This window comes from Pinus tabuliformis, chromosome 7 (assembly GCF_031772625.1).
Source record: "Pinus tabuliformis cultivar Carrire ecotype Pingquan chromosome 7, CPIR1, whole genome shotgun sequence".
Classification (NCBI taxonomy): Eukaryota; Viridiplantae; Streptophyta; class Pinopsida; order Pinales; family Pinaceae; genus Pinus; species Pinus tabuliformis.
The window spans coordinates 1,373,199,844-1,373,225,406 of NC_142293.1; the positions used below are offsets into that span (position 1 = coordinate 1,373,199,844).

At 33.4% G+C, this 25,563-nt stretch overlaps 2 protein-coding genes across 4 annotated transcripts in view; both read left to right on the plus strand.

Moving 5' to 3' along the window:
• Positions 1-335: 335 nt before the first annotated feature.
• The window catches only part of LOC149252744 (protein VASCULATURE COMPLEXITY AND CONNECTIVITY-like), a 146,801-nt gene continuing 121,573 nt past the window's right edge, over positions 336-25,563 (plus strand). The window contains exons 1-3 of one of the 3 annotated variants that reach the window (XM_089459786.1): positions 336-689; positions 4,192-4,394; positions 4,675-5,102. In XM_089459786.1, coding sequence (XP_089315912.1) covers positions 594-689; positions 4,192-4,394; positions 4,675-4,954 — 579 coding nt within the window. In that variant the 5' untranslated portion in view covers positions 336-593 and the 3' untranslated portion in view covers positions 4,955-5,102. Of the gene's footprint in view, positions 690-4,191; positions 4,395-4,674; positions 5,103-9,062; positions 9,195-25,563 lie in introns of those variants that run through there. The other 2 variants (XM_089459788.1, XM_089459787.1) reach the window with 2 other exon arrangements.
• LOC149252745 (protein VASCULATURE COMPLEXITY AND CONNECTIVITY-like) lies at positions 17,601-18,530 on the plus strand. Its single transcript, XM_089456713.1, has 2 exons — positions 17,601-17,799; positions 18,091-18,530. The coding sequence occupies exons 1-2, from the start codon at positions 17,606-17,608 to the stop codon at positions 18,368-18,370; spliced, it is 474 nt and encodes a 157-aa protein (XP_089312839.1). The 5' UTR covers positions 17,601-17,605; the 3' UTR covers positions 18,371-18,530.

Genomic DNA, 25,563 nt, shown 5'->3' on the forward strand with positions numbered 1-25,563 from the left:
TCTAAGTTTAATTTCTTTAAAATTTGGGAGAAATTTTTGAAATTACGAACTTGAAAGGTAATCACTGCAAAATCAAAGTGCTTTCAAGGTGCTGAATTTATATATAGAATTAAAAAATCAGTTTAAATAACACTAATCAAAATCTCACCTCAATTTTTTCTACTGATTCCACAAGCTAAAATCCAAAAAAATCACACTCAAAACAATTATATTCCAATATATTTAAAGTCAACTCCCACTGGATTTTTGCTTCAATCATAATGAAAACACAAGAAATGAGAATGATGGCGTAACTGTGGATTCTCATAACGTGCATTCCATGTTGTGCAGAGACTCCAAACTTGCCAACTTGCATATGTCAAACGTTCGACTCCCCTCCCCAACGATCAATATATATAAATGGAGGTAACAGGTTTAGAGTGATACAATACAAGTGGAACGTTAGGCATTTGTGGAGAAATAAGTGAGAATATGAAGGGGAGACAATCTCTGAACTTTTGTGTTTAGCAAGAACCAGAGTTTAAGAGACCAAACATCGAGTTTCTGTGCTGTGTATCATTGTTTTTTCGATCACTGAGAGATTAGAAACCGCGATGGAGATTTTGCGCTTCGTGATAAGCTTAGTGGTGGGATTCCTGGGGCTGCTGGCGGCTGTGTTGGGCGTCGTTGCAGAGGTCAAGCGTGTCAAGGTGAGCAAGCCCTTATCACAATTTTTTTCTATCTTTTCTTTAGAGTTATTTGAAGATTTTGTGTTTTTTTTTTCAATTGAAGAAAGGGTGATTGGAGTAGGTTCTGAGCTATATTAGTCTAGTCACAAAACCAGTAAAAACTAAAATTCCCCAGATATTATTTTGTTTTTTTTTTTTTTAATTGAAGAAATTTTGGTTGGAGTAGGTTCTGAGCTATATTAGTCTCGTCACAAAACCAGTAAAAAGTAAAATTCCCCACCGAAGTATTAAATCACATTTTTAGATTTAGTTTTGTTTTTTTATAATACAATTATTTTTTTTAAAGCCGTGTAATTTTCTTTTAATTATATTGATACAATGTAAATTTTTTTTAATTGTAGTTTACTATATAAATAGAATTCATGGTTTGAAAAATTTTAAAATATTTTGATTATATAGATTATATAATTCCAGTTCTAAATTTCAATTAAATTTTATCAAATTTTAAATTAAATTAATTAAAAAATATATTTAAAATTAATATTAAAATATAAAACAATTAAATTAAATTTTAATTTATGATAATGATGATAGTTATTGTTCACTGATACCAAATTTTGGTTTATCAGATCTAGAGAAATGAATTATTTATTAGATTTTTTTCTTATCGTTAAAGAGCTTGGAGAGAAACCTCCCAAGGTCACTGTAATTTTGACTTCGTTTTGAAACTGAGATCTAATGTGGTTGTAGGGCTAGTCACTCTAAGAGGAAGTGATTTTTATCCTGGATGTTCTTATTCTCACAGAGATGACAAAAAAATTAATTGATACTAATCAAGTTGACCTCTCATTTTCAATTCGTTTATAGAAATTCAATTTGTTTATAGATATTTGTAAGAATTTTCAATTCTCTTTAGCTAATAAAAATAATTTTTTATTCTATATTCTTTATTTATTTATGCACTGGAAAAATAAAACTAAAAATATAAAATTTATTTTAAAATTTAAATATTTTTTTAATTATTTTAATAGAAATATAATTTATAATTAATAATACAATTTTATTATCTCTAATACAATTTGTATCATAATAAAAAAAATACTATTTTTATTCTTTATTATTATATTAAAGACTTTTATATTATCACTTATCAAACATTTATCTTACCATTAGCTTAGCCATATATATATGATGTAAAAAGGTTCGAGAATTTTTTAAAAAGCTAATAATACCTTATAATACATTAACTTTCTTATTTTTTAAATTTTTCCGTGCTTGCGCAGCCGGGGAAGGGGATGTCGATCACCCTGTCTTTTTTTGCAAGTAGGAAGCGAATAGGTTTTTTTATGATATTTATATTTTATAAAATAACTACTTCCTTTTATTTTCCAATGATCATGTTACATTTTCTTAAATCTCAAATAATATTTTATAAAATTAAAAGTATATTTTTTTCATTATCTTTATTATATTATATTTGAATATTAAACATATAACTAAAACCTTACTACTAATTGGAAAAATCAGCTTCTTTCATTAGCTTCTAAAAAGAAAGATGGAAAAAAACGTAACCCACTGTAGAATTGAGTGTTTTTAATTTTTTTTTTTTAATTTAATAGTTTTATTTTTAATTATATATAAATAATTTGTATGAGCTGGTTTATTTAAAGATTATGAGGGACAATAGAATTTGTCAGATTTGTGGTACTAAGGTGGGAAATGAAAAGCATTCCTTTATATCTGTGATACTAAAAAGGTGGAAAATTAAAAGCATTCCTTTTTAGATTGTCATATCCACTCTCAATTTCCTATCATCATTCACACTTCCAATCTTTTTGACTTATTAAGTGAACCTAACTATAGCAATCTTAAAATGCTTATTTCTGTGCTCTTTGATCACAGAAACAAGATTTTGAAGATAACAATTAGACTCTCTTTTTTTAAGATCAAAATAGTCTTAATAAATATTAATCATTATATATATATATATATATATATATATATATATATATATATATATATATATATATATATATATATATCATTTGATAAGTATATGTATAAAAATATAAAATAGTAAATAAATGTGTATGATGAGTGATTATCGGTAGAAAATTATCCCCAGTTTTGATTAACAAATTATCCCTACTTTCAATTAACTAAAATTAAAATAGATCAATATATCAATCCTGTTCCTGCAGTCCTTGCTCTTTTTAGGTTTTACTAAAGAGACTTTTGTTTTTTCATGACTCTGCCTATCCTTAATCCTGCTTTTGTCCCTCACTGTTGTTCCATATAAATTTATTTTCAATCTATCGAAAATAAATGTTGATGATGGGTTTGCACTATTTTATTTGAAAGGAATATATTACTATTTTATTTGAAAGGAATATATTACAGTTCTATTAGTTTAAAAATATATATGTATTTATTTTTAATAATGTTAAATATATATTTCATAAAATTTTGAAAATTTTTAAAAATTAGATGGATATGAACTCACTCATGTTAAATAGTTAAATTTATTTATGTTTTTTAAATAATTAAATTCATTTTATTTTTTAATAATGTTAAAAAATAAAATAATTGAAATATTTAATATTTATTAAATTTCAAAAATTTACACTCAATATAAAAAACTAAAAATATGTTTTTTTTAATAATATAAATTAAAATCTTTTGAAAATGGAATAGATATGAACTAAGTTAAATAATTAAATTAATTCATGTATATTAAATTTCAGAAATTTATAATTAATAAAAAAATGAAAAAATAATATATTAATAATATATATTAATTATATTTTAACCATTGTAATTTGCAGTGTTACTATGTTATTTAACTCTAATTTAAAAACTGATTAACATAAATTTTGAATAATAAGAGTATAGATATATCTTAAATATACACATCATACTAAGTTATAGAATGAGTTTCTCGACTCAATAAAATATATATATAGAGAGAGAGAGAGAGTCAAATATGAGCAAAATTTCAACTTTGATTACCCACAGATAACATTACACATCACACTGGGCTGGAGAATAAACCTCTGGGCTCAATAACTTTTTTATTTTATTTCGACCAATATAAACATTTCAACTTTTATGACTGATTACTAAACTATAAGATAAGCCTCTAAACTCAATAAATTTAGTGTATCTCACAAATTTCAAAGAAAAACCTTTGAAATTAACATGATTAATTAGTGAATTGAGAATATTAGTATTTCCATAATTTTAGTATTGCTTGCCCTCGAATGAGTAATATATAACATGATTAATTAGTGAATTGAGAATATTAGTATTTCCATAATTTTAGTATTGCTTGCCCTCGAATGAGTAATATATAGAATCTTGATGTGAATAAGCATGCATTTTCTTTAAATTTGTAATTTGTACATGATCTTATTTTCCATTGTAAGAGTTGATAAACATTTATGTAATCCTTCATATTTAATTAATGTGTGTTTTCGATTAACCAACTTTTACATGTCTATGTGATAACCGTTTCATTTAACAGATTGACGATATCGGGGTAGATGATAATGGTATGTGCTCATATCCCACAAGTCCTTCAGAGGCATTGGGAATAGTTGCAGCGTTGGTGCTTTTAGTGGCTCAACTCATTGCAAATGCTGCAGCTGGTTGCGTTTGTTGTTGTGGTGGTCTCTACCGCTCAAGCTGCAAGAAGACAATTGCCATCATCTGTCTTGTCATTTCTTGGTATTTTTTTCATTTTTTTAAATGGAATTGTGATATTCGGAATTGATTTACAAATGATCTTATTAGTATTTTTACTATTTCAAAATAACATTTATAATTATAATTATTTATTGTTTTAAAGAAATTACTCTAAATTCCAAGCATTGTTTTCTGTCCAGATTTAATGAAATATATTTATTATTTTAATAAAATTACTCTAAATTCCAGGCAAGTGTCCTCAGCAGTGTCTTTCTGTCCCTGGCTAATTCTCACTCATTCTTCATTATTTGTGATTTTACAGGATTACCTTTATAGTGGCCTTTAGTACACTTATGGCTGGAGCTGTTCTGAGTGGTCGACATATAACAACAACTGACTCGTTGGGCAATATTTCTTGTAGCTATGTAAGGCCGGGGATTTTTGCTGGAGGGGCAGTGTTTGCCATACTAACTGTCCTCTGTGCCATAGTTTACTATCTTTTAACCGTTGAAGTGAAGAATCCAATCAAAGGAGGGCCAACTCAGAACCAAAATATTGCAATGGCACAACCACAACCACCCCCATATTCTGGGCAACCTTAGTACCCAATGCTGGTTTGCAACGCCTATATATTATATAGGCTCGCTTTATATCTGAGTTGTCAGATCATAGTTTTGCCAAAAGTAAAATAAGGATGAGATGATCATGGTTCTGCCAAAAGTAAAGTAAGAATTAGTTATTCATGTTCAAAAAAATTTAACCTACTTTTGGCAAAACCATAACCTGACAGGTCACATTTAAAGCGAATCTGTATAATATGACTTGCCCTGTGGCTTCTTTGATTTGAATAGTTAATTAGGTTTCAGGAAAAAAATGGACATATTAGATTGCTGGGTCTAGTGAGTTGTAGCACTGTTTGCCATATTTATAGCTCTCGTGTTCAAGTAGATCGACATTTGGGAATAAAGTTGCAGGTCGTGTTCTAGTAGATCGACATGTGCAATATTCGTGGAGAAATGAATAAAGTTGCAGTTCGTATCATAGCCCCCATTGTTCAATTAATGAGCATTTATTGGTAGATGAATGAATAAAATGTGCAAGAGAATGTTGATTCAGGAAAATATTAATAAAATTGTGAAAAGATACTGTTTTTAAAGGGTTATATATGTAATTGATTCAAGAGAATAATTTAATTTAATTTTTAGTTTTTTTTTTTTTAAATATTATTATTTTTTATTTATTATGACTATAATATATTAATTGGATTGAGATAAATAATTGAATGAGTTATTTTATATTAAAGAGTGTTTTAAAATCTAATGGATATTGTGTTTTTATGTTATTGTGTAATAAATATTAAATTTATATTTTTAAATGAAATAAGTAAATTTATGACTTATTTAATTAGGAATTGAATAAGTGATTTCACATCAAGGAGTGCTTTAATAGAGCATTGTCTATCCAAAACCAAGTAGACATTGATTTTTTTTAATGTGTAATAAATATTAAAATTATATTTCTAAATGAAATAAGTAAATTTATGATTTATTTAACCTAAAAACAATGCATCCACATTAAGAAAATAATTAACTAATAATTAAATTTAATATTATAAATAGTAGGATATAATGATGAATTGTTGAATACTATTTTGCTTTGTTAGACCAATGAGGTAAAGGAGGAGATCATCTTGGAGAATAAGAATAATATTAAAAATATTATTACTTCCAAATTAAGGATAAGTTGTAGGATGATAAAGATTTAGAGGGAAAGAAGAAGCTAAGGTATTATAAAGAGGTGTTCAACCCCCATCTTGAAAACTAGAATTATCTTTATGGCTTGACTAGTTCTATGAAGAAAATGAACATTGTCAAATAACACTTAATTTTCATGAGCTTTAAAGTGAAACTAGGAGTTCGTCAATTCCCAAAACACCTCAGGACAAAAGATTTTGTCACTTTTGAAATATTAAGAGGATTGAAGATGAAAAGCACTTCCTCTTGGATTGTTGAGTTGTTACTAACATTTTTTCTAATTTTCAAAATCTTTGCCACACTACCAAAATTATGGTGACAACAAAACTATGATAATTTACGAACACTTTTCTCTCTTCCTTTTTATCATAATAATAAAATATTAAAGAATCTCAATTAATCTCTTACTGTTTTAAAGTCTAATGGACATTATTATCAGTTAATTAACTATACTTTAAAAAATAAATAAGTTCGAATATATTATAATAATAAGAATTAATACTAATTATAGAATATTATTTTGAATATATTATAGGATATGATTTTTTATTTTAATTTGAAATAAATATTAACATTATGTTTTTAAATAAAATAGGAATGGTCATATTTATAATTTTACACTATAATTTGTATAATTATGTGATAAATTCAATTTTTTTATTGAATTGATATAAAAATTTATATGTTAATATTATTGAGAAGAAAATAATCAATTATTATTAATTAATAATTTAATAATTAGTTGTTGAGTTTTAGTTTGATTATATATTTAAAATTAATTAATTATATTTTTAATAATAATTTTTTGTAAGTTTAGAAGGATTTTTTTCATTATTTTTTTTTAAAGGTAAATTATATACATAGATCATATTATTAGGTTGCTTCAACCTATCTAACGGGAAACTAGATCTCTTGGCCACCTAACTGCATTATATGTAATCCAAAACTGAAAGAGTTTGAGATTGTGAAGCAAAGTTATATATGTCTAAATGTCTTGTTTCCTACTATATGCTAAATATCTAAAGTTTGAAACTAGAAATATAAGTCAAAATTGAAACATATAATCCACTAATCTTTAGAAGAATCCACTGGGTTGGATCCTTCACACTTGAACCTGGGACTTCTAACTGGGGAATGCATGGGATGTGTCTCTTAATGCGACTAAGTCGTCCATTTTATTGCTACAGTTGAAACTAGAACTATTGCACATCATTTTTAATTTCAACATGTCCATATTCAGTCTAATTACATTCACCTGGAGGGGCATCCAAGGCTTTGGCTATGAAGTTCTTCATTATCCAATAGAGGTAAAAAAAAATATTTATATTGGGTGGATCTTCCACATGAGTGACCCGGGTCTTGAGCCAGATCTTGCCAATAACCCAAATCTACATCTGATTATGCGGCCTGGGTTATCTACATCTGATTATGCCGCCTATTGGTTCATTTTTGCTTGCCATTCCAAGATTAGTTGACACCGCCTATTGGTTCATTTTTGCTTGCCATTCCAAGATTAGTTGACAGACCTGTTCTGGAATGCCAATTTCAAAACCTGAGTTGCATCATGTATGAGGCTAGAGGTAGTTGACGACCATGGTTTCTTGAAGGTCGAGACTGGGGCTAATTGGCCATGTGGTGTTGCCCATTCCTTCTATTGTGACCATGACCTCCTCTGGTTGACAAGTCAATGGCAGATGATAGATGGACTATGATTTTAACAATCCAATAGATGCACAAATGACTGTTAGATATGGTTAAACCCAAACTTGGGTGTGACTGAGACGAGCGCACCATGACCTCCTCTGGTTGACAAGTCAATGGCAGATGATAGATGGACTATGATTTTAACAATCCAATAGATGCACAAATGACTGTTAGATATGGTTAAACCCAAACTTGGGTGTGACTGAGACGAGCGCACATTTGGTGACCGACTTAACAATCCACAATTGTTTCCATGCTAAACAACCTATAAGAGTAGTCAGGAATAGAAACAGATAACTATGAGATATAATTTTACCAACCCATAATTGTAGTTTTTTGTTTTGTTAGAGATCTTCAGATCTTTTGCATATGGAGAAATTATATCCATGAAACCATTCCACAGGGTTTGGTAGTCATAGCCATATTCTTTATTATTGTTTGGAAAACTTTATTGTTGGAAAACTTTATTCATAATGGAGTCGATCACGTTATCTTTAATGGCTTACAGAGTGCGATCTGTTTTGGAGTGTGTTTAAAGACTTCCATATGTTGATAGGCTGTACATATTATTTTAAAATTAAATCTAGATAAAATAATTCTATTACTTAGATTGAAAATAGTATCGAAATTAATTATATATTAAAATTTAATTCTAAATAACATGACATAAATTATTTAATGGATTTAGACAAGTTGGACTCAGTCATAATGAAAATAAATGGAAATAATTAATTCAATGTATGGTGAAAAAGATTTAGAATAGTCTCGAATTTTACTTAATTCATAATTAAGATATGAGTTGTTTTTGAAAAAAAAATTGTTTTTATTTTTTATTTTTGGTTTTCTCAGTTTAATTTCTTTAAAATTTGGTAGAAATTTTTGAAATCACAAACTTGAAAGGTAATCCCTGCACAATCAAAGTGTCCGGGAAATTTTCGATATGCTGAATCTATATATACAATAAAAAAAAACCAGTTTAAATAACATTAATCAAAATTTCAGCTCAAATTTTTCTACCTGACACCCCTAAAAATCAAAAAATCACACCCAAAACAATTCCATTCAAATATGGGATAACGCTTCTCATAACGTGCAATTAGAAACCCTAAAAGTCAAAAAAATCACACTCAAAACAATTCCATTCAAATATGGGATAACGTGCAATCCATGATGCGGAGACTCCAAAGTCCAAACGTTCGACTCCCCTCCCCAACGATCAATATATATAAATGGAGGTAACAGGTTTAGAGTGATATAATACAAGTGGAATGTTAGGAATTTGTGGAGAAATAAGTGAGAATATCAAGGGGAGACAATCTCTGAACTTTTGTGTTTAGCAAGAACCAGAGTTTAAGAGACCAAACATCGAGTTTCTCTGCTGTGTATCATTGCTTTTTCGATCATTGAGAGATTAGAAACCGCGATGGAGATTAGAATCCGCGATGGAGATTTTGCACTTCGTGATAAGCTTAGTGGTGGGATTCCTGGGGCTGCTTGCGGCTGTGTTTGGGCGTCGTTGCAGAGGTCAAGCGTGTCAAGGTTAGCAAGCCCTTATCACAATTTTTCCCTATCTTTTTTGTCTTCTTTTTCTTTCTTTTTTTTTTTAATTTTCAATTGAAGAAATCCTGGTGGGAGTAGGTTCTGAGTTATGTTAGTTTAGTTACACAACCAGTAAAAATTAAAATTTCTCAGATATATATTGTTTTTTTTGTTATCAGTCTCGTCACAAAACCATTAAAAATTAAAACTCCCCAGGTATTATTTTGTTTTATTTTTTTTTCAATTGAAGAAATTGTAGTTGGAGTAGGTTCTTAGCTATATAAATCTTCTCACAAAACCAGTGAAAAGTAACATTTTTCAGATTTAGTTTTGTTTTTTTCTTTTATAATACAATTATTTTTTTAATGCAGGGTAATTTTCTTTTAATTATATTAATTCAATGTAATTTTTTTTTATTGTAGTTTACTATATAAATAGATTTAATGGTTTGAAAAAATTTTAAATATTTTGATTATATAGATTATATAATTCAAGTTCTAAATTTTAATTAAATTTTATCAGATTTTAAATTAAATTAATTAAAAAAATATATTTAATATAAAATAATTAAATTAAACTTTAATTTATGATGATAATGATGATGGTTAACGTCTACTCACAATTAGATTTAAATAAACGAATTATTTAATTTAAGATTTTTTTATGTTCAAAAAGCTTGGAGAGAAGCCTCCCAAGCTCACTTTAATTTTGACATCTTAAAAGCCTAGGAAGGTCAGTGTTGCAACAAAGATTTTGAAACTGAGACCTAATGTGGTTGTAGGCTGCGCACTCTAAAAGGAAGTGATTTTCATCCTCGATTCTTATAGAGATGACAGAAAGATCATTAATACTAATCAGATTAACCTCTCACTTTCAATTTGCTTATAGATATTCGTCAGAATTTTCAGTTCTCTTTAACTAATAAAAATAATTTTGTATTCTATATTCTTTATTCTTTATTTATTTATGAACTGGAGAAAAATAAAAATATAAAATTTTAACAATTTTAATAGAAATATAATTTATTATTAATAATAATATTTTATTATCTATTATACAATTTGTATCATAATAAAAAAAATACTATTTTTATTCTTTATTATTATACTAAAGACTCTTATATTATCACCTATCAAACATTTATCTTACCATTAGTTTAGCCATATATATTGTCACGCCCCTACACCTGCGGTAGTCTTTCAACCACTTATAGCGAGGTGCGGCACCACCGAACACTTTCTTTTCACCAATACTTATGTTCGTGGAATACACCTTGATTTACTTTCTCCTACTTAGTTTGTGTTTCGCAACCAAGTATTATTATGTTTATCTTTTATACCAATGAACACCCATACTTATTCATTATCAACAGCAATTATAAACAAGAAGACAATTGCACAGTATAAAGGGGAGGGGCAACTCCCTGCAATATGAGTCTGCCCGAATCAATATATTATATAATCATCACTTTTACAATGTACAAGCTAAATCTTGGGAAACCCCAAATTTACACTTAGTCAATTTTACCATCAAGGTGAACCTCTGTTCACCTTCGTGCACACCTTGCACGATGGGCGGGTGCTCACCCGAGCCACCAAGACACCCACGCCAAGTCTAGGCACAAACCGACATTTTGCACGCCCGTCGTGCACACCTCGACCGATCACCGGGCACACCTTGCCCAACGCCTTCACCCAACTCCAAGAACGACGCTTCTCTACCGTGCGGCTAAACCAAGAACCAGCGCATGAGGTATGCGCCTTCCCTCCTTATCTTCTGCGCACTTAGACCTGCGCCTCTTCTTCTTGAGCGAAGATGTGTGTGAAGAATAATTTCAAAGTGCTCCAACGCACTCACATATATAGTCATCGCAAGTGTGGGTGGGGCTTGCCCAGCCGACCACCCAACCATCGTGTGCACACCCCTTAACCGCATTCAAGTGCCCAACACATTAGTCGGCCCACCCTCCATCGTCGTCGGCCTCCAAGTGTGTTGCTCCACGTTCAAACCGGGTATAAGTGCCATCGCACAGTCATTTCATTATCGTCGCATATAACTCTCTAAAACGTCGCATTTTCGTGTGCATCCGCCCGCCCCTGCGCCCGCCATGTGCGCCTACCCGCGCGCCCACCGTGCGGGCCCGCCCGTGCGCTCAACTCACCCGCGCGCCTGTCCATGCACTCCAACTCGCCCGTGCGCCTGTCAACTCGCCCGCACGCCCTTGCCCATGCCCAGTCTACCTGGCGCCCAACCGAGTCATTAACCAAGGACCTTACATCCTCCTCCACCTGAAATCGTTGTCGTCCTTGACAACATACCATCTCAGTAGCCATCCACCAACATCATCAATATCCATGATGTCAACTCCTCCACATACTGCAACATCCCTACAACATATGTAGAACCACTGTTCCCATCATGTCTCGCCTTGGCAACCATCTGTCACCAAGATCACCATACCAAGGTATACACCTATCGGTATGTCATACATCAGAGATCATCTCAATCCATGATCATCGACCACCCTGTCACAATCTCCACATGCTGCTCTCCTCCATGGAAGGCTGGCCCCTCCATCCAAGCTACATGCCCACTGCAACATCTCATGTCGACCTCCTCATGTGTCATCATGTGAACTGCTGCCATGGTACTCCAACATAATGCTAACACTTCTCTGTACATGCTATAGCCCCCATGTCTGAACTAGTTGGGTAGCTAATCCAACTGTCACGCTCAAACCATGAGAATGCACATTCTCATGCCACCATCAGTTGTTTCTCAAAACATCCTGCCACATCCTCAACTCGATCAAGAATCCATCACCATACAAGTATAAGCCATGCTCAGGTCCATGAAGTAGTCCTCATCTCGTCTGCAACATGTTGTCCATGATGTTTGGTGTCAATGTGCTACATGAAATCAGCCACATCTATCCCAACATCATCCATATGTGTATCTCCTCCATATGAAGAGATCATCTCATCAAACCGGCTCTCAATGTGTCACATCCAGGTCCATGAAGCAACCTCCATCATATCTGCAATGTGCCATCCCTCAAGTCTGCCATAGAAACAAGTATACACCTGTCTCATCTATCCATGTGATGCCCATGATCATAGATCAATCAGCTCCCATGTCAAAAGGTGGTTGAGTCTCGGCTCAACCCATGCCCAAGTGTTGCCACCAAGGCATCATCATCGTTGTAACTCCATCACTTCAAAGTGTCTCATATCGATCCTCCACATCAAGTCACTCTTCCAAGCCATTCCCATACATGTACTTGAAAGTATGCACCCCATCCTGCATCAAAGTCTCTGACCTTAGCTCCTCAATGCATCAAATCCTCTAAGGCCACCATGTATGAAGTCCCTAAAAGTCACAACCTCATGTCATCATGAGCTCCATGAGCCATCTCCAACCAACATCTCAGCAAGCATACAAGTCTCGGCCCAAAGGTCTTTGCAAGATGCCTCAGCTCTCCATGTAGTAGGAATGCTCCATAGGTCTGCTTACAAATCCATCCAAATCCATGGCCTTGTTGTACAAGAGTGTACAACCTCTCCATTGGCTTATAAGTAAAACATCTCCATGTCACATCAGCAAATCTACCTGCACAACATCCATGCCTTGGCACTCCTCCTTGGATGCCCATAAGTGACACCTCTACAAGTGCTCCCGCATAATGTCTCTGCATAAGACTGCCATGCTCCATGTCTCCAACCTGATGTCCATGACTAAGTTGCCCATGTAGTCCAACCAAGTAGACCCATCACAACAATCGGTCATCCTCATCCAAGTCTACAATCTTCGGTCTAGTGAACTCGGTCACTCAACCATGTCATCATCATCACGAGTCCCTTCCATCATAGCTCCTCCACTAAAGGTTCCACCAAGACTATCTCTTAGTCTCGGCCATGAGAAGTCCACCCAAGCATCATCATACCCAAATGTGTGCCCTTCAATCTATCCATGAGTCATGCCGGGCACTTAGCCAATCTTCCATATGGCTAAAGCATGACTCATTCCTCCACAACGATCATCATGTTCCTCCCTTGTCACGGGTCTTTGTACCTTCTACCATAAGGTCACAAACAACCCCAACAAGTCCTGCAACAATCGACAATCCTTGCTTCTCCATACAAGGTCTCATCATAGACATCCATGGTAAGATGCTCCCTTGCATCGGAAAACTGGCTTTGCCCTTCCCTGCATACGGTCCATCTACCAAATGCTCAAGTGAAACACAAATACCAATACTTACTTCATCATCATGAGGCTCCTCCATATGAGTATCCTCATTCATCCATGTCCGCAAATTGCACGATCCTGGTCCAACTTGATCAATCTCAAGTTCATCCTCCATCGTTGTCACATCTGTAACATCCTCAATCATCACGACTTCCTCTTCCCGGTTAGCACAATCTGCAACTTCATCTTGCTTTGTTGTCCAACCAAGTTGAAGAAGTTCGTCTTCAACATTCTTTTCCAAGACTTCAAGTCCCTTTCGAATTCGGGGATTCTCTTCTTTCAACCGCTTCAACCTGTATAAGGTAAGCAAGAGCTTTCTTTCGCATTCTTCCAAACTTGCCATGCCTTGTCGTTTAGCTTAGCCCAAGCACTAAGCTTCACCTCTGCTAAACCTGTTTCACCATTCACTAGCTTCGCCAAGTTCCCTGCAATCATGAACCGCCCTTGTTCCACTTATATGTGAAACCAGCTTCCTTCACCTGCAAGTACCTGTTTCCACTGTCATCAACTTTCAAGTGCATCCACACCTGCACTTCGTCACGTACTAGCTCTGATACCACCTGTCACGCCCCTACACCCACGGTAGTCTTTCAACCGCTTAAAGCGAGGTGCGGCACCACCGAACACTTTCTTTTCACCAATACTTATGTTCGTGGACTATGCCTTAATTTACTTTCTCCTACTTAGTTTGTGTTTCGCAACCAAGTATTATTATGTTTATCCTTTATACCAATGAACACCCATACTCATTCATTATCAACACCAATTATAAACAAGAAGACAATTGCACAGTATAAAGGGGAGGGGCAACTCCCTGCAATATGAGTCTGCTTGAATCAATATATTATATAATCATCACTTTTACAATGTACAAGCTAAATCTTGGGAAACCCCAAATTTACACTTAGTCAATTTTACAATCAAGGTGAACCTCCGTTCACCTTCGTGCACACCTTGCACGATGGGTGGGGGCTCACCCGAGCCACCAAGACACCCATGCCAAGTCTAGGCACAAACCGGCACTTTGCATGACCATTGTGCACACCTTGAACGATCACCGGGCACACCTTGCCCAACGCCTTCACCCAACTCCAAGAACGAAACTTCTCTACCATGCGGCTAAACCAAGAACCAGCGCATGAGGTATGCGCCTTCCCTCCTTATCTTCTGCGCACTTAGACCTGTGCCTCTTCTTCTTGAGCGAAGATGTGTGTGAAGAATAATTTCCAAGTGCTCCAACGCACTCACATATATAGTCATCGCAAGTGTGGGTGGGGCTTGCCCAGCCGACCACCCAACCATCGTGTGCACACTCCTTAACCGCGTTCAAGTGCCCAACACATTAGTCGGTCCACCTTCCATCGTCGTCGACCTCCAAGTGTGTTGCTCCACGCTCAAACCGGGTATAAGTGCCATCGCACAGTCATTTCATTATCATCGCATATAACTCTCTGAAATGTCACATTTCCGTGTGCGTCCGCCCGCCCGCGCGCCCACCGTGTGCGCCCACCCACGGGCCCGCCGTGTGCGCCCACCAGTGCACTCCAACTCGCTAGTGTGTCCGTCAACTTGCCCGCACGCCCGTGCCCGTGCCCGGTCCGCCCAGTGCCCAACCGAATCATTAACCAAGGACCTTACATATATGATGTAAAAAGATTCCAGAATTTTTTAATGTAAAGTTAATAATACCTTTATAATACATTAACTTTTCCTATTTTTTATATTTTCCCGTGCTTGCGCAACCAGGGGAAGGGGATCTCGATCACCCTGTTTTTTTTTGCAAGTTGGAAGCTAATAGTTTTTTTATGATATTTATATTTTATAAAATAACTACTTCCTTTTATTTTCCAATAATCATGTTACATTTTCTTAAATCTTAAATAATATTTTATAAAATTAAAAGTATATATATATATATATATATATATATATATATATATATATATATATATATATATATATATATATATATATATATATATCTTATCTTCATTATATTATATTTGAATATTAAACATATAACTAAAACCTTACGATTAATTGGAAAAACCAGCTTCTAAAAAGAAAGATGAAAAAAAAGTGAGCCAGTAGTGTTTTAATTTTTTTTTTTTTTTTTTGGTTTTATTTTTAATTTTATATATATATATATAATTTTTATGAGCTGGTCTACTTACAGATTTGTGGGACAATAGAACCTGTTAGATTTGTAATACTAAGGTGGAAAATGAAAAGCATTCCCTTATATTTGTGATATTAAAAAGGTGGAAGATGAAAAGCATTCCTTTTTAGATTGTCAGGCTCTTGCCCACATCCACTCTCAATTCCCTATCATCAGTGAGACTTCCAATCTTTTTGACTTATTAAGTCAACCCAACTATAACAAGCTTGGAATGTTTATTTCTCTGCTCCTTTAAACTCTCTTTTTTGAGATCAAAATAGTCTTAATAAATGTTAATCATAGTATATATATATTACAAATAATATATATATATTTATGAATGATGAGTGATTATGGGTCTAAAATTATCCCACTTTTGATTAACAAATTATCCCTATTTTCAATTAACTAAAATTAAAATAGATCAATAGATCAATCCTGTCCCTGCAGTCCATGTTCTTTTCCGGTTTTCCGAAGGAGACTTTTGTTTTTTCATGTCTCCCCCTCAGATCCTTAATCCTGCTTTTGTCCCTCTTGCTGCTGTATTACAGTGTTGTTCCATATAAATTTATTTTCAATCTATCGAAAATAAATGTTGGGTTTGCACTATTTTATTTGAAAGGAATTTATTACAGTTCAATTAGTTTAAAAATATATATGTATTTATTTTTAATAATTTTAATCATAAGATTGTGAAAATTTTTAAAAATTAGATGGATATGAACTCATCCATGTTAAATAGTTAAATTTATGTATGTTTATTAAATAATTAAATTTATTTTATTTTTTAATAATGTTAAAAATTAAATAATTGAAATATTTTATATTAATTAAATTTCAAAAATTTCCAATCAATATAAAAAACTAAAAAATATATTTTTTAAATAATGTTAAAATATGAATTTAAAAAGATTTTGAAATATTTTGAAAATGGAATAGATATAAGAATTAAGTTAAATAATTAAATTAATTTATGTATATTAAATTTCAGAAATTTATAATTAATATAAAAATGAAAAAATAATGTATATTAATTATATTTTAACAATTATAATATCCAGTATTATTATGTTATTTAACTCTAATTTAAAAATTGATTAACATAAATTTTGAATACTGTCAGTATAGATCCATCTTAAATACATTTCACATGAGCTGAGAGGGATTCAATTTCTTCACTTGTAAATTTTTTTATGAGGTGATATTATTTAAATGTTTTGTATAGTTATTTAGTTTTCTTTATTTTTAGATTTTTAATTTTTTGTATTTTGGAGGATATGAGCAAAATTTAAACTTTGATAGACGGATATAGTTGGATATCATTACACATCATACTAGGTCATAGACTCAGCCTCTGGACTCAAAAAAAAAATTGTCGAACATGAACAAAATTTCAACTTTGATGACTGAAAGATAGCATTACACATCATACTCGCTGTAAAATGAGCCTCTAAGCTCAATAATTTTTTTATTTTATTTTGACCAACATAAACATTTCAACTTTTATGACCGCGCTAAACTATACAATAAACCTCCAAACTCAATAAATTTACTGTATCTCACAAATTTCAAAAAAAAACCTATTGAAGTTAACATGCTTAATTCTTGAATTGAGAATGTTAGTATTTCCATAATTTTAGTATTGCTTCTCCTCGAATGAGTAATATATAGAATCCTGATGTGAATAAGCATGCATTTTCTTTAAATTTGTAATTTGTACATGATCTTATTTTCCTTTGTAAGAGTTGATAAACATTTATGGAATCCTTCATATTTAATTAATGTGTGTTTTTGATTAACCAAATTTTACATGTCTATGTCATAACCATTTTACTTAACAGATTGACGATATGGGGGAAGATGGTAATGGTATGTGCTCATATCCCACAAGTCCTTCAGAGGCATTGGGAATAGTTGCAGGGTTGGTGCTTTTAGTGGCTCAAGTCATTGCAAATGCTGCACCTAGTTGCGTTTGTTGTTGTGGTGGTCTCTACCGCTCAAGTTGCAAGAAGACAATTGCCATCATCTGTCTTGTCATTTCTTGGTATTTAAATCATTTTTTTCAATTTTTTTAAATGGAATTTTGATATCTGGAAATGATTTACAAATAATCTTATTAGTATTTTTACTATTTCAAAAATAACATTTATATTTATAATTATTTATTATTTTAAAAAAATTACTCTAAATTCCAAGCAGTGTTTTCTGTCCAGATTTAATGAAATATATTTATTATTTTAATAAAATTACTCTAAATTCCAGGCAAGTGTCCTGAGCAGTGTCTTTTTGTCCCTGCCTAATTCTCACTCATTCTTCATTATTTGTGATTTTACAGGATTACCTTTATATTGGCCTTTATTACACTTATGGCTGGAGCTGTTCTGAGTGGTCGACATATAACGACAACTGACTCGTTTGGCAATATTTCTTGTAGCTATGCAAGGCCGGGGATTTTTGCTGGAGGGGCAGTGTTTGCCATACTAACTGTCCTCTGTGCCATAGTTTACTATCTTTTAACAGTTGAAGTGAAGAATCCAATCAAAGGAAGGCCAACTCAGAACCAAAATATTGCAATGGCACAACCACAACCACCCCCATATTTTGGGCAACCTTAGTACCCAATGCTGGTTGGCAACGCCTATATATTATATAGCCTTGCTTTATATGTGAGTTGTCAGATCATAGTTTTGCCAAAAGTAAGATAAGGATGAGATGAACATGGTTTTGCCAAAAGTAGAGTAAGAATTAGTTATTCATGTTCAAAAAAAATTTAACATACTTTTGGCAAAACAACCATAACCTGACCGGTCACATTTAGAGGGAATCTGTATAATATGACTTGCCCTGTGGCTTCTTTGATTTACTCCTTTGCAAGTTGAATAGTTAATTAGTTAATTAGGTTTCAGGAAAAAAAAAATGGACATATTAGATTGTTGGGTCTAGTGAGTTGTTGTCACATACCCCGGTAACCTCGCATGTAAAAGTAGGGAGTTAGAATTTTTTATACAAATTACCCACTAGTAATTTATCAAATTCATAACTCCACAATTCATCATTAACCATTAGACATAGTGTTCATTAATACATCAAGTAAATTGCAATATCAGTCAGTAAGTTGCATAACCATTAACCACCACCGTGGTAGTGTAATAACATAAACTATCTCATAAATCCTTGCATCCATTTGACAATTTCCATAACCATATTAATTTGGACATTATGATCATGCCATCAAATAAAGAACCATCAACATCAAGGATTCATCATCATCAAACTTACACAAAAGGCAATCACACCATTGAACACCAATATACCCTGGAAACCCCGTAGGGTGAAAACCAGCAAACGTTTAATCTTATTATCAAACGCTCGTGAGGGTTTTCACCCCTCACTCAATGGCTTATAAGAGATTCCATCCCTTAACAACTGTCATAAAATCATTACAATGAATTATCATTAAGTTGTCATATAACTAGCTAAAGGCTAATACAGTTCTCATGTAATCTTTCACTTACATACCGCCACATACAATATTCCTTGTGGCATGATTGTTCTAGCTGTGTATGTTCCTGCAAATCGAACTCATCTGCATGGACCCTTGATCCTCTTCCTGCCACAACCTTAAACATCACTTTTCGTTGGCACCAACCGCCATCGTTTCCTGTCAATGCTGTTGATAACAAGCTTGGGCAACAAGATTAGATACCATATTAAAGAATCAATAAACAACGTCTAAAAAAGATCCTTTAGCATCCACTCATATGCGTAAGCAAACATGACTTACTATTTAATTAGCATACATACCCAAATAATATTGTTTGACCTCCACAATGTTTACTAATGCATAACTCTCTTTAAGAGTTCTAACTCATTAGTTCATGTAAAACCGAGAAAAGAATCAAACCAGGTACCTATTTTCCAAGATAAATCATCGTAAATAGCAGCAAAAGAGTGAATAAACATGGTCGTTCCGGTATATTAAACTGCATTCTAAAGCCAAGTCTGAAATTAACACTCGTACACGAGTATTCCCAAGGTCTTGCAAATAGAACTATATCAACATAAATACATGAGTAGCTACATGCATGTAGTTTCGGGCTAAGCCTCTGTTAAATCGTCGTAGCACCTCCTTACAGGAGTAGCCATAGATCAGATTAAAAGAGCAGGGAATCAACTTCAGATTTAACCGAAGCCGGAGAAGACCATTGTTCAAGTAAACAAGCATTAAGCAAATAATCTCAAACTATAAATATGATAACAAACATTGGAGAAGCGAAGAGATTAACCCAGTAACGGTTTGAATAGTAGAAGCATTTGAATATAGAGCGGATTCTGTTGACTTTATTCCGCCAAGCAGAGGATCACCGAATCTACAATGGCTTTGCGAGTTCATGCCCATTGTGGAAAACGTTCCCAACCAACTTTACAACTGTATCCACATTCATGTGCTCAGGAAAGATTGATCTCTGGAAGAAAAACCTGACTCGTCATTGTTGTCCTTGATGGAATACCGATAGAACCCCAATCGGCCCCATTTAGAATGCTGGCCAGCCCAACATGGAGAAAGATCACGTTATCGCCCAGACAGAGGTAATTAACCATGGCCCCTTTTTTTTACTGCAAAGGCACTCTCGTCGCTCAGATTTACTGCCATGGCGATCTTTCGATGAGTGCTCTCCTCCTGAAGCCGATTTTAATAAATATATTGCAGCAGAGGGTCAAGGAATGACCACCATCCAGAGGAAAAGAACAAGAGAGAGTAATAAAAGAAGTGACGACAGACAAGAGGCGACTCAGCGTTGGAAAGCCCTGCACACGATCGGAACCATTTGCACGGTGCTGCCTACGGGTTGGTTAACGATGGTCGAATCAACCGTGACAGTAATAACTCGTGCTTGGCCTTAACTCTTCTGTTGTGGAGTTGCAGGACCTTCGGAATGTACCATTCCCTTACCCCTCCGATAAGCGAGCTAACTCCCATGTAAAAAAAAGGTTGCCGAGAAGTATGACCGGTTGTTACTGATGTCCGCACTTTTAGTACCTTCCATAGGCCGTTACTTTACTTTAAAGAATGAGGAGTTATTTGGTTTAAATGAACGGTTGCCACATTCTAACTACATTCATTTCATTAAATTACCTGATAGGCTAGGAGACGATTCAACAAGATTACTCATGGTTAACTTGATCACTCTATCGGTTAGCAAAAATATCTCATCCCCATTCTGTTTTACGAATATCAAGAATTGGTTTTCATAACTGATTCATAACTTAAAATTACTTTACGTGGGGTTAATCACGATAGGCATATTACATACTCCCCCCCTTAACAAGAACACCGTCCTCGGTGTTCATCTTTCGTTGGGGCTTTAGATTGTACTCACGGTATAACCATCTAAACCACACAAAATGTGATCCTTCCTCTTTAAAATCCAAGATTTTCATTTCAATAAATGACAACAAACAAAATAGTGATGATACAATCATGACTATTTTCAATAGTCATAAGCATTCATAACTGCAAAAATATGCAAGTTTTAATTGCCACCACTTGGCCCTTATTCAAATTTAAAAACCAAACTCTATATCAACTTACCATTACTTACCATCTATTCTTGAAAATCATGAATACTTTCATGTAAGCATTTTAATAGTGGTTGGACAACTCTTCATCCCTCCATGGTAAGTAATTCCTGTAATATATGACTAACAAATTCAATCGCATTAGTCACTATATTTTGAGTCAAATGAAATACTTTTGACTAGCAATCAATTGTGCAATGTTAGATGATTTCTAAATCACAGTACTTTTACAAGTACTTAAAGAGCACTAATACTAATCATCAAATGATAAATCACTTTTCCACGTGCATACTGAACGAATTCTCACTAAAGACATCCGCAAAGTCCTTCTAGAAGTACCAAAAGAGCACCTAGCTCTTTAATCATCAAAACAGTCAATCACTACATCATTTGAAAATGGTCTTAGCCCCTACTAAGATGTTTACAAGATTAATAATATGACAAAGGAATTAAAATTTCCAATAACTCCTTATTGAGTACTAAACTCACTTCCTTGTTAAACGTGCATAACATATTTTACACAACTATATATAGAATTCATCTTTAACATATCATATAGCTGATTCGTTAATTTTAGCTATAAGAACCATAAAGACCAAAGAATTTCCCAACCCATGGGAACTTGTTTCTGCAACCTAATCGAGTCATTTTCACATCCAGACAGTTTCTTTGATAGAGACCAGGTCTAACATGGAATTCCACTGGACAACCAGCTCAAGAATTCCAATGACCACATAGGGTCCCATATAGGATTCCTCTTAGCAGTGTCCTACCTATTCCTCTGACAGCGTCCCGTCTATGAGGAATCTTGGGCCTCCTCCAACAGGCTCCAAATCAACAGAGTTGCCTCAGTCATTTTACCCTCTTCACCATCTTGGCAAAATCTTTTCCCTTACTGAGATCATTGATCTCTAGGGAGAGGAAATCTGGGTAGACAAGTACCATCAACCCCTCCGGGTAGGTAACTGCCATCAACCCAAGGCATATCCGGGCAGACAAATACCATCAACCCCTCCGGGCAGGTAATTGCAATCAACCCAACTATATGCAATTGTCTGGCATGTTAAATTTCTCTTTTATTACTCTTTCTCAAAGTCATTTACGTAATGAACCATATGAACAATATCATTAACAAAATAAACATGCATGTACACCATGCATTTACACTTATCCCTCATCATGGGTCCACAACATCTAGTTTGATGGGAAACATATCTATCCTACATGTTTTATGCATGCAAATTTCCCAAATAACATAATTCATGCATATCATATAACATCATTCTTTCTCATTTATGATTGCAATTCACATTGCAACAATTTACGTGATGAGTTTTCTTGTTGCCATTAAGCTACCACTACTTAATCCCATCAGCAACGTTAGTTATAAATATGCATCAGTTAACACATATTCAATTTCCAAGAATTTTCATGCATACAATATTGTTATGTATAAAAGCATATGCAAATATTCATCAATGTATAAATGTCAACAACAGTTGAGTTAATAATCTAAACATTTCCAATTTTGCCATAGTCTGTTGTCTTAATCCAAATCGTCATTAATGGAGTATTATCTTATGTTTACTATGGCTAGCTTTGGTCATGCATCGTTAATATAATTAAACATAATCTCTCTAACATACAAGAACATAACTCTATGTCACAATGACTAATCTTTGTGCATACCATTGCTTATCATATAAACCCTTCTTTAATGTATGCAACACATATTCCCTTCACTAGAATACTACCATCATTTCATATAACAAACTACATACCTCTTTCTTAAAGGAAGTCATTTTAACCTCATTCTTCTATCTTCCCTTTTAGGGAATTATTAAAGATATCCATCTTTATGCATAAAAATCAAGATACAGAACAAGATTTACTTATCCATCCAAAGTCAAGAAATCAACACAACTCATCTAGCAAGACAATCTCTTCAAAAGATTATTGTCCTCAAGAGAGTTAACATGATCACTTCCAAAGTCACAATAGCTACCATTATGCAACATGTCTTTTCCTAACGCAATTACTTTACTTCAATGCACATAGTTCTTTTCATGAAACAAGTAAGGATTTTGTTTCTTGTATGAACACTATTCTAATGTGTCTTTTAAAGGAAAGAACCTCTATTTTTATTTTCAAGAAAACTCTCATAGAATCCTTCATCTTCATACATGAAGTATGCACACTCTTCTAGAATGAAACTATATTTATGTATATATATATAATATACTCTTTCTTCAAAAAAGTTAGAAATGAATATCTATGTGCCTAGTAGCACATCTTTAGCTATCTTTATCATGCATGTAATGCATAATCATTTCACTAGAACTTAGAAACTAACTAGAATCATAATGCAATTAGTATATATATATATATATTTTCCAAGAAACTTTTATCAAGTAAAAATACATATTTCAATTCAAGAAAACTTGGCCACCTTTCATGCGATGTCCTCAGGACGTTTATATGCCTCATCTTCTTTTCTCAAGAAGATACTTTGGCTATATCTAGCAAGGATTTTATTCCAAGAAAAATGACAAGAGACAAACATTTCTCACACAAGACTCACATGTAGTCTTTCTAGGAGGAACCACCTATTTTCTTTACTAAGAAAATATATAAAATAATCAATCTTTACTGTAGAAATCAACCCCATGATATTTCCAATTGTTTAATAAAACACAGCTGATTATTCTCTATAAAGAATAGAGTTACTTATCTTTTCCTTGGTTCAACGTGCATAACTAACAAATTAAACCACCCTTACCGGAAGCAATTGCTCTACTTATGCAATTAGAAGCATGATCTCCTAAGTGTCACACATGCACCAGAGTTACCACTTGATGCTAGATGCAACAACTATCATAACACTACTATGTGACCATTTCAGAATAATGAGTTCAAGGAGACATTACGAAAATCATTAACATCAACACACTATAGTTATCATTTTCCAACTCCTTAAGCATGGTCAAGGCAATACTCACATGCACATCGAGCGCTATCTAGTCATCCCCAGACTTAGCATCTTTTGCAAGATTCTGACACTCAAAGCTTGCGCTATCTGGTCATCACCAGACTTAGCGATTTCTTTTTCCCATCTCCGTCTGTCCCTACAGTGCGGTCTTCTTCCTTCTCCTTGCTTCCTTTTCCTTTGGAAGCATCTATAGTTGGGGAAGGTAGTTAGAGTTAATTGACAACTGTATTAACACAGGTAGTCTATTTATGAATAATTATCATATGTAATTATACCATGAATGGGTCCTAGAAATGTTACCCACTAAACATGCCTCTACAATTAACTTCACGCTGGAATGCAACATGCATAAGAAATCCATCATTCCCATAGTAGAGATAAATTCAACCATCATTAAATCGAGGCTCCAATGGTTTTTATCTCCCAACAAGTAATGATTAACATAAACACATACCATGCTAATGGATTTCAATTAATTAGAGGGTAACATCATTAAATCTATTAAGACATAAGAATATACTATTCATCATGCATTCTCATGGTGAATAAAATTAAGAATTTTTCTCATAAACAACCGGAACTATAGCACAGAGAGAGTAAGAATCTTTATACACCAATCTTTATACACACATTCCATGCATGTGACATCAGTAAACCTTCACTTGTTTACGAATTGTAATAATCTTAAGTCCAATTCAATTAATGCATATAAGTTCTATGGGTTAGTCATACAACACTAACCAATCTCAACTACCAATCGTCTTCATGCATCCATGACAAGACCGAATCAAAAGTTAGTTATTACAATCAAGTCTCACTACTTGACTCATTGTTTACTTTCAAGTCTAAGGGGTGCTTACAATGTTTTTTTTTGTTTTGTTTTTAAAACACTATATCATCATATCCAAGGACATTCCCCATACTCTACATTTATGCATTGACTCATTAAAATTAGTTCATTGTAACTTCAATCATGTTCATTAAATGCATCATTGTTATTGCCATATTTGCAAATCAAAACTTGGTAGTTGGTTGTTACCTCCCTCAATGAGTGCTCAATATTGTTCTTAAGTGTGACAAAAGTTTCATTGTCTTTTATCCGCATCAGGAATCCAACGTTATGAACGTAGTTATGCAACAACTTTATTACTTACTACTCAAAGCAGTTATAAACATGAATCACACATATCATGCCGAAAGTAGTGTACTACATAAATCAATATGTGAATGGTTGACTCT

Bases quoted from the DNA above. Each gene is read 5' to 3' on its own strand.
- LOC149252745 (XM_089456713.1), top strand. From the start codon at position 17,606: ATGGGGGAAGATGGTAATGGTATGTGCTCATATCCCACAAGTCCTTCA. The intron at 17,800-18,090 runs GTATTTAAATCA...GTGATTTTACAG, and splicing joins ATCTGTCTTGTCATTTCTTG to GATTACCTTTATATTGGCCT.